Genomic DNA, 10,668 nt, shown 5'->3' on the forward strand with positions numbered 1-10,668 from the left:
CCGCATATAGTTTACGTACAGAGCCTCCTATAGTAGCCGACCTATTAGCGATGCTTTAATTTCCTAAATGCCCCCGTTTTCAGGACGATCATGAATTAGTATTGTATGTGGTCGTTGGCCATGTAATATCAACACAGTAGRCCCAGCTTTCTATCGGCGTTGGAAAGTGTATCCTAACCAACGCATGTATGACAAAGACGCATTTTGCCAAGCTCATGTCTTTGGAAAGGGACACAGCAGAGGCACATAATAGAAACGTGGTTGGAAAAACGCACACTGGCTATTGTTTAGAAACATCAGTGATGTCTTGAGTGACACAACTACAACGTTTGAAGCAAATTACGAGATCATGATGGGCTTTGGATAACATATTCTTTGTGTCATTTTACGAAGCATCGTGAATTGGCGAGCCCCCCGAATACACCGACACTAATTTCCAGGCCACCCTTAAGGAATGATACCACGTGACCAAAGCGGGGCGGTCGAACTACAAGCCATTTTGGGGACGGTGTCAGTTTCCACTGAGCCACACTGCTGCATTTTTCGAAGAGACTCATTGGGAACACAAACACACCGTTCGGAACGCACAGCCYAAAGGCTGAAATATTAGACAACAGAGGACACTACGCGCCCAAAGTGCATAGAAGGAGAACAATACGATTTTTACGCATCTGAAATGAGCCCCGGGTTGCCTGGCGCTCTATGCAATTGACAGCGTCTGCAGCTTGTTTCAAGATGGCGGCTGAGCTCGTATTCATTTTCTGCTGATCGCCTCCTAACTTTCATTGTCTCTCCGTCTCCAATATCGCAGATCGCCAGCCGAGTCTCTAGGTATGTATTATTCGATATATTTTCTTACCAACGGATGAATAATGATTAAGTTTTCGCCGCGTATATGTGTTTTTCTGCGGGTTTAAATGGGTTTCCAGCCCGTGGTGGATGGGGCTTTGACGGTGTCTCGCACTCACGGACGTGGAGCTCTGTCCTCTCACGGCTTCTAAAATTGTGTTCCCTTCTTGCGCAAGCCTTGGTTTTGCGCTCAACAGACCAGCGCATTGAATTCTTTAGTATTTAATGTAATTATCTGTTATGAGTGTCCATTGAGAGTGTTTCTGGGACATTGGTTAGATTTCCACAAAGCCAGTGATCTCAATCGAACAGGACCGAGATTGTTGAGGTGTTTACGGCAGCACACAGTCCAATGGTTCTCCTGGTTGGTTTGGTTCCATATACTGTCCCCATTTTATAGAAATATGATCTTTTGGATGTTGGGGACAGATCAGCGTGGTTGCATTACGCACATGTCATCAAGTGTTGTTTTTATGAACTTAACTTCCCTCTTGTTGAACCGGTCCTCTGTAGCCTGGTGGAGGGTAAACCATTTCAATGATTTACTGAAATATCATCACGACCAGTTAGTTGTTAAAGAAGGATTTGAATGTATAGGTCTACACGCAAGTTGACAAAGTAACGATATTGGCGCACATTAATCATGCATAAAACCAATTTTCAGATTTTTGTTACCATGATGTCAAGATGGTACAAAGGTCCATTGACTGATTCAGAACAAGGGTCCTCTCAATTACCCAACCATCTTTGAATTCTCTGTAAAAGGCATATATTTACTATTGAGTTTCGTCACGACTTTATTGCGCAGGCTATGTGCCTCCATCTGCCAACATTAGTTTTTTGAGGATTTGTAATTTTTCCCCCACTTTTGGAACCAACAATCTGACCGCATATTGTTAACTCACAATGGCGCATAACAAGTTTATAAAGCAGGAATATGCGTAAAAACCAACCATGCAAAGATCAAACATGTCAGACGGTTTGCACGGTGGTGGAATATTCTGTTGCTTGATTGGTTTGAAATGTGTTTGCCTGGATCCATGGTGTCTGATATTTTTATGCTTACCCTCTTAATAATCTCGTTATGACCAGGTTATCAAGTGTGAGATTATGTCATGTGGAAGGGAACTGTTTGGTGGGAAAGATAAATAGCCTAACGTTTTTTGACAGTTGATAACCTACCCACAGAGGATTTCTGTGAGATTAAAGTTGCCAATGTCGGTGCTAGTTGAAATTCTGGTGTAGCCTGATTTGTGTTGATATYAGGTTTCTGTTTGTGATACTGGTTGGAATGCAACTTTAACACACAGCCAGGTAAATAGAGATTTCGACATTGACTGCTGACTTCTTGATGAATTATATAAAGTGAGGCCTCCTCTTTCCCATGTAGCGAAGTCTTCTGAAAATGGTGTTGGAAATCTAGCTTTGATGAATAGATTAAGGTTCCATCCAAAAATAGAGAGACTGGGGCAGCATATATAGACCAAAACAACCACAGCCGTCAAAGACTAGCCTGTCTTTATGGAGAAAAATGTGACATGCATCTTTATCCATACTACATGAAAATGTTGTAAATTGTATGTAGATTATACACAGACGATTCCCCACATTTTTTGAGGAAGGAGTCGCCTATTCTACTTCCCATTTTCAGCCATTCATTATAGCTAGATGGAGAAACCCTGGGTTGCACCATGCAGCACACAGTTCATGGCCCAGAAGGTTGAGCTGAGTACAGTAGGCTAGATAGAATGCAATTGGGAGCAAATCTGGCCAACGTCGTTATTGATAATACCCTGTTCTATGAGTCTCTCAACTACTTTTTTATTCAGTGCTTTATTTGTTGTTTGGCTGTGTCCTGTACGGATACATGTGTTCCATGATGATACTTGCAGATGAAGTTGCAATATGCATGTTAAAGCCTGGTATCATTTACTCTACAAAGGCTCTGCTATATTACCAGTGGTAACAGTTGTGCAAACATCAGTAGTTAATCGATTGGTGGCGTAACAGGCTATCTGTTTGCATTGCAAACACGATGCGTGACAGCCACTGTAATGGCATTGTGGGGTCCTCCACTGCGTTACATTCAAATACACATTTTTAAGATATTTTTTTTACTGACAGGAAGAGCTGGGATATTCCACACCAGTGGCCTGTTGGCAGAGCCAATATCGGTGTTTCTTTATATATATATTTGAACTAAGGTGCATCCTTATAAAATGACGATGGTTCTGTTTGCAAGCCCCGTAGGTTTTTTTTCACCATAGGGTACACGCAGAATCCGTTTAAATGTATATAGCGCCACCATGCAACATATTGCGCGGGTCACCTTTGATGCAGGCATGACCCAGTGCCAATCTCACTATGTTTCTTGTTTTGTCATGAGTTTTATTCCTAGTGCTAGGAAGCCAAAAGCATCTGACACGCAGAATCAGTCATTTCTCCCCATGTTTTAACTGACGGCTCATGTGATCGCATCCTATGTGTGGCAGAAATACAAAAAGCCATTGGGAAGAAGAAAGATGTCTAGGCTACAAAAAGGCGTCACAACTAGACGAATATTGTGCAACTTATTTCATAATTTCCCTCCAGACAGTCGTTGTTAAACCTCTTTCTACTCCACATTGCTGTTGCCTGCTGGCTATTTGAATCGAACTGTTATGTGGCACTTCATTAGTGATCCATGTCGCGTTGGCTGAGCAGTGGCGAGGTTTCTCTCGGGCTTCAACTTCATACGGCCAGAGAACATACTTGGTCGAGTGATGTTGTTATTCTACTGTGCTGTGCACGCACACATGCTTTGTGCAGACGGAAACGACACAAGCAACGGAAAACGACTAGATTTATCCAAACTAATGCACAAAGCATGGGTAGCCTATGCGGTTGGCGACATAGGAACTGAACGTAAACAGGCTTCGGTGTGAAAATATGTTAAACCCTGTCGGGAATTGCACTATGATTTTTGAGCGAGACGTTCTTTACAAAATGGCAGCCATGGTGCGGGGACGGACTGTAGTCTATTCGCTTCGCGAGGGAAGGACATATATTTATTTTCATATTATTCGCAGTCACATCATCAACGCGAGCGGTGATCTGGTCTTGGGCGAAGCAAATCTCTCCGTATTGGTCCCTGGCGAGATGCCAAGTAGTGGAACCTAAGTTGCCATAGAAACGYTAAGACTTTCCAAGTGTGTGTGGTTACACCTGACGCCGAGTCAATTAGCTTACGGTCTCCCGCATCCTCGAGAGTTGAAAGATTAATTCATTGAAGAATGTGATATGAAATGTTGCAACTGGCCGGAATGATGTTGCTAATCATCAGGTTCCAATATTAGAAAGTAAGAACCCCTCTGTGTTTTGGCACTTCTACGCTGAATCGCTTTAGAATAGATACCCTGATGTAGGTTGGATAGGTCTACAGCGTTTCTTCGTTTTATAGGACTAGGGTACTATCACATTTCCTGAGCGACCAACGACCTCCGTTCTCCCATATCTATCTATAGAGGAGCGCTGGGAGGTAGGCTATATGAACCATCCCAATGAAAGGATTGATTTATGACAACGCAGCTCTTTCGGTTGTAGCTGTGCCCTCGACAAATCCACACGGATCGACTCCCACCAATTGTTAGCTATCAATCAACCTCTGGGTCAGCTTCTGAAAAACGACCAACCCCTTCCCTGGTTATTATACTATTATCATAAAGTATGGGTGTTTCTCTAACAGTAGAACAACAAAACATCCTTACAAATGGGTTTAAAGTGGTTTAATGAACGACCACTTTATCAAGCTGTGAAAGATCTGTAGTCCCGATCCAATGATAGGCTTTCATTGTTGCTCTCTGTTTTGTTGCTGTCTGTTTTTTCTTCTCAAAAGTATCCTCAACTTATAAAGTCTAAATTATATTTGTATTAACACGATATAGACTACCTTCCTGTCAGATTGTGACTCTGTGCTCCTTTCTCCCTCGCAGGGATCTTCCTTCCATGACGATGCATCGAACGACCAGAATTAAGATAACTGAGCTGAACCCCCACCTCATGTGTGTGCTGTGTGGTGGATACTTCATCGATGCCACAACCATTATAGAATGTCTCCATTCATGTGAGTGACACTTGGCTGAATGCAGACATGGGAATTGGACCAATCATGATAAATATGACTGTTGCAAATTCACACTAATAGGTAGCTAGTTAATTACTCAAGTTTTTTTTAACCAATTTCACTCTCACATTCTCTTCTCACATAATTGCATTGGCTACACTATTTATGTCTAATTCACTAGATGCTACAAAAGGCATTTTTCATCGTTGGACTGTAGGGTATTGTTATCCACTGAGAAACTGATCCAGTTTTTCCCCTTGGGTTTCAGTCTGCAAGATGTGCATTGTGCGCTATCTGGAGACCAGCAAGTATTGCCCCATCTGTGACGTGCCAGTACACAAAACCAAGCCTCTGCTCAATATAAGGTAATTAATCACTTTGTTTCTTTTACATTTGTTCTATAGCCTTACATTGTTTTGTCGCATTTCTGCTGTTTCTCGCTATTATCCAATCCACCCAATGCAGTTAGATGTCATCAAAGGATTGGTCTAGTTTCATAAAATTTTTGCTACTTTCTCAACATCCGTCAATTTATTAAAACCTCATAGCATGCAATGAGTTCTGGGTAAATATGACTGATTATGAACATTCTTCAAGGTCTGACAAAACCCTACAAGACATTGTCTACAAGCTGGTCCCTGGTCTCTTCAAAAGTAAGTGGAATGTGTTAAATCCCTCTTATCAGTCATGTSATTGTCTTGTTCTCTGTGACATATGTATTCTGTATCTACTAAATTGTTAATCCTGAATGGTTGATTATCCTGTTTCAAATCGGAGCTGCTGGCTTGTCTCCCCTGGAAAATGGTTTAAAACCCACCCGTGGACTGATTCTGGAAATGGGTGCTATATAGTTAAAGCATGAGGGTGCAATGCATCAGCCGATTGATAATTCAATTTTTCAATTGTATCTCTATCCCTATTCAAATAAACATTTGTGACAGTTTTTTTTTTCTCTCCCATTAGATGAGATGAAGAGAAGGAGAGACTTTTACGCAGCACACCCTTCTGTAGATGGTGAGTCTCTGCACTCTTTGTTGATAGTTGCTTTATTTCAGATTTTTTTAAACTTGTATGACTGTGATATATGGTTGTCTCGCCTAGCTACCCTATAAGAGCATATGCTAAATGACTCAAATGTAAATGTTAAGAAAACGGTTCATGACCTTTCTTTCCTAGGTCAGATAGGGTGTAAGTCTACTGGAGATGTAAAAAGTGAATTGTCATTAAGTAGTTTTATTTCTAACAACAAAAATAATGGTCTATTTATTTCCTGCTCCAGTAAGATTCTATTGGTTTTCCCTCTACAAACCCACTAAAAGTAACTTCAATATTAGCTGATGGTATTCTCCTATAATGATAGGATTTCTAAGCTCTCACTTTCACGGTTTTACAAGTTTTGGGGAAAACTCATGCAACTTGTTCATTTGTGTCTGTAGCTACGACAAGGTCTAATGAGGATCGAGGGGAGGTGGCGGACGAGGACAAGAGAATCATCACAGACGATGAGATCATCAGCCTCTCCATTGAGTTCTTCGATCACAACAAGTACGTCAACAAGTCTGTTACAGCCAGGCTTTTTAAAAATTATTAAATCTAGTTCGCTATGGATTCATCATAAGGTCTAAGGAAGACAATTATGTTAGAACATTTATAGATGTATACTTATATTTATTAGTTCAGTGTGTTCAAAAACCGTTTAGGTCAGTTGTGTGTTAGTGTTTATTATTTATTATTCTGTAGTGACCCTGGTATATAAGCGTGTATATCGACGTTGCCACTCGACCATGCTTTTGTGCACTGGGCTTGGGGCCAGAAGGTTGATGGTTTGAGCACCATTCCCTGCCTGTTTCATTACAATACGTTACAGTATATGTTTTCCTTTCTATAGTCATTTTAATTTTGAGACTTTGGTTTTACTAGTTTCTGCTTTTTGTACATGAATTGCCAACCATGAAAACCTTGAGTGCATTATCAAGATGTTTTCTAACACATTTTGTAAAACAAGTGTAACATTGTTTTTCTCAGGGCTGAACAGACCGGCGTGGCTGAGGACCAACTGACTAAAGAACAGGTAGGCCGCCTACGGCTGAAGCTCAGAAGCATTCCATATCAGATAGTTCTAACACTCTGTTGCTGCACAGAGCCTATTGCTTGGTTTCTGATATAAGATTGTTCTTAATTCTGGACCCTTAAAGAGCTTGTCTTCAAATCTCACTGCATGTCTCATCTCCATTTTCCATGTTCTTTTATACTTTATTGTAAATAAGGGTACTGTATAAAGTGCAGGTTAGCCTTTTTTCGGCATGAATCTTGTTCTGGAGGCAGCTCTGCAGAGTGGTCACTAGCTGGCATAGCCACAAAGTCCCATCTGATTTTAAACCTAACCTTAACCAAAAAGCAAATTTTTCTTTGCATACATTTTTACAATATAGCCAAATTGCTCAGTTCTGCCTCCAGGACAAGACTCATGAAAATAAACATCAACCTGCATATAAAGTCCCTCAAATTAAATTGTCTTTAGGAACTGTAGCTACATTCTTTTCTCTTGCTATTTTATTGTGTATTTGCTGCAGACAGCTTCAGTTTCCTGTTCGAGTTTGGTCTGTAGTAAAATGGAGATTTGAGCTGATCTAAATGGCTCTGTCCTCCTCCAGGTGAACAATAAGAGGTATCTGCAGTGTCCAGCAGCCATGACCATCATGCACCTGAGGAAGTTCCTCCGCAGTAAGATGGACATCCCCTGTACCTATCAGGTAAAAATTTGTTMGGTTATATGAAATGACACAAGGGCAGCCATAACGCTTGCATCACCGTTTTTTATTATTATATATATAATTTTTAAATTAAGATGAATTTAACGACATTAGTACATATCACTGCAAGATCATTCTCTCATATGCTTCTCTTGAACCAATAAAAAAGATCAAAGATATTCAGCAATTCTTGAAGGACAATGGAAGTTCAGTAGAATAAGTACTTGTTGGCCTATTTTTATAAATCATTTTGTAATTTCTACAATGTAGGTTGAAGTGATGTATGAAGATGAGCCACTGAAAGATTACTACACATTAATGGACATAGCCTACATCTACACCTGGAGAAGGGTAAGAAAACATGACATTAATGGACATAGCCCACATCTACACATGACATTAATGGACATAGCCCACATCTACACCTGGAGAAGGGTAAGAAACATGACATTAATGGACATAGCCCACATCTACACCTGGAGAAGGGTAAGAAACATACATTAATGGACATAGCCCACATCTACACCTGGAGAAGGGTAAGAAACATAACAATTAATGGACATAGCCCACATCTACACCTGGAGAAGGGTAAGAAACATAACATTAATGGACATAGCCCACATCTACACCTGGAGAAGGGTAAGAAACATAACATTAATGGACATAGCCCACATCTACACCTGGAGAAGGGTAAGAAACATGACATTAATGGACATAGCCCACATCTACACCTGGAGAAGGGTAAGGAACATGATATTAAAGGGGAAGTTTGTAAAAACATGCAATTAAAGGCAATGTAAACATTTTTAACAAGTTGAAAGTAATGTTTTTTTTGTAAATGATTGCATGACTTTTTATTTCAACCTTTGGCTCTGTGATGTTTCATAGGCCTACTTTAGAGTGTGGAATGCATGAAAGTTCGCAATTCAAAAGCTTTATTATCCATGAAGGAAAAAATCATGATTGCCCTGCAAGTTGAGACAAAGTAGCTCTAAGTATTACAACTATTTTTCAGAATGGCCCTTTGCCATTGAAGTACCGCGTCAGACCTAGCTGTAAGAAGATGAAGATGAGTCATCTGCAGCAGGAGGGCCAGAACAGCACTGGTCGGTCCGCTGAGAGCGACTCAGCCAGCGACAAAGCCTGCAGCCCTGCCGCTGTCCCCTCCACCTCCTCCTCCTTGCCCAGCCCTGGCACCCCGGTGCAATCGCCACACCCACACTTCCCCCACATCTCCAAGCCTGTCAATGGAGCCTCCACCTCGGCCCCAGCCCCTACCAGACCCTTCCCCTTTGGAAAAAAACCACGGAAGGCCTCGCTGAATGGTTCTTCTGCATCCTCGGGATGACTGGCCTGAAATCCGGGCCGACAGCCAACGCCAGACCGCTCAGCTAATATCTTCATGCCAATGTAGTTCCATTGTTGTAGACGCTCTCTTTTTGTTATCGTTGTTGTTATAAATATATGATATCTGTTTAAGTAGTGGAAGTGAAGCATTTCAATAGGAACATAGCAGGGATGTGACATTAAGTTGGTGAAAGCGATGTTGGTGATAGATGAATGGTCGAAAATGAAAGCCCCCAAAAAGCTGCGTTTTATTTTACAGATGTGACTGAAGATGGCCTTTTATATTATTTCCTTTATTTTTTTCCCATATCAAAATATACATGTGTTGACTCTTGTAAGTGTATTTCAGCCTGTTGTTGTCAGATAAAGCATGGTAGAAACCTATAGGCTTTACTAATATTTGAAACGTTGCATCTATTGTTCTTTCGATTGGCTTTTGGAWAGCGTTTCACASAGAAATATAATAATCAATATATTATGTGGAGTCAACTATTGTAGTATTGGGCCCACGATTTTATGAGAAAACATATGAAAGATCTGCTAAATGTACAGAGCTTTTATTAGGCTGTAGGCTACTCGGGGGGAAATATTTTTTTTAGCTGCTGTGGAATCGAGTTGCTTATAGTCTCGACATCCCTGAACCCTTGAAGCAGCCAAGCAGTTCAGAAAGTCCACACACACACATGTATATAGCGAAATATATGCATATTTAAGCAGTAATTATGTCAAATACTGTCCTGAACAACCCCCNCCCCCCCTTAATTTCATGCTAGATGACAAATGTTTTTTGATGTCTCCCATGTTCTGCGTATTTGTATCGCTCGATTGTATGGACAACTATTGTATTGTTACTGTTGCACAGTATAACATCTAAATAAAACATTTTACACTTAAAGACGTTTTGGGTGTGTTTTTTTAATTTTGTGATTCATACATCTGGTATTGTCCCCTCTTTGTAGGCATTTTGAAAATGTCTGTCATTTGTACAAGTTTTCCTACATTTAATCTATTTTAGTTTCATTCATGCATTGTTAAGTTAAATATCCGTTTTTTTTTGTTTTCGAATAAGAAAAAATCGCAGACAAAGCAGACCTCCAAGGCCATTTTGAAAAGATGTCTCGTGCTGGCGCAGCATTGATTTAATTTAATTCACCAGAGACCACTAGTCGCAAATCTATTTTGTGTTTTGAATAGGCCTAGAACATCCTCGYCTTAGATGTTTTCCGTCGCGCTCAATATCTGTAGCAAGGATTATACTTTTAATGGGTGAAAGAAATTGCTGCTAACAAATTGAAAGAACACAGCTTTTCTTCAAATTACAAAACAGGTTTTCTACAGAAATCTACAAATTTATTTAGGTGCATTTCAGATCGAGAACATTTTGTCAATTGCTTGTGGACTAACATGGAATATTTAAATATTCCAATATTTTCATATCTTTCTTCGTCTGCCATCGAAGTGAATATTTCTCAATAGCTAAGGATTTAATGTTGAGGTCATTTTCCGTTGGCTGCAAATAGATGCTATAAAAGACGTGTCATTAACTACAGTACACTGATGTCGCTTCAAGCGAGATTCGTCTCCCCCACAAAAATAAACAGGTTTTTATTTGTTTAC

The 10,668-nt window shown here is 40.4% G+C and overlaps 1 protein-coding gene across 1 annotated transcript; it reads left to right on the forward strand.

The window, feature by feature from the left end:
* Nucleotides 1–473: 473 nt before the first annotated feature.
* On the forward strand, nucleotides 474–9,946 carry bmi1a (bmi1 polycomb ring finger oncogene 1a). The gene is made up of 10 exons (XM_023999983.2): nucleotides 474–831; nucleotides 4,821–4,951; nucleotides 5,220–5,316; nucleotides 5,549–5,604; nucleotides 5,915–5,965; nucleotides 6,388–6,496; nucleotides 6,977–7,022; nucleotides 7,606–7,704; nucleotides 7,975–8,055; nucleotides 8,720–9,946. The coding sequence occupies exons 2-10, from the start codon at nucleotides 4,834–4,836 to the stop codon at nucleotides 9,050–9,052; spliced, it is 990 nt and encodes a 329-aa protein (XP_023855751.1). The 5' UTR covers nucleotides 474–831; nucleotides 4,821–4,833; the 3' UTR covers nucleotides 9,053–9,946.
* The last annotated feature ends 722 nt before the right edge of the window (nucleotides 9,947–10,668 follow it).

Source organism: Salvelinus sp. IW2-2015, linkage group LG14 (assembly GCF_002910315.2).
Source record: "Salvelinus sp. IW2-2015 linkage group LG14, ASM291031v2, whole genome shotgun sequence".
Classification (NCBI taxonomy): domain Eukaryota; kingdom Metazoa; phylum Chordata; class Actinopteri; order Salmoniformes; family Salmonidae; genus Salvelinus; species Salvelinus sp. IW2-2015.

Excerpts from the sequence above, each read along its gene's own strand:
- bmi1a (XM_023999983.2), top strand. The coding sequence starts at position 4,834 with ATGACGATGCATCGAACGACCAGAATTAAGATAACTGAGCTGAACCCC. Across the intron at positions 6,497-6,976 it reads GAGTTCTTCGATCACAACAA|GGCTGAACAGACCGGCGTGG; the intron begins GTACGTCAACAA and ends TGTTTTTCTCAG. Across the intron at positions 7,023-7,605 it reads ACCAACTGACTAAAGAACAG|GTGAACAATAAGAGGTATCT; the intron begins GTAGGCCGCCTA and ends GTCCTCCTCCAG.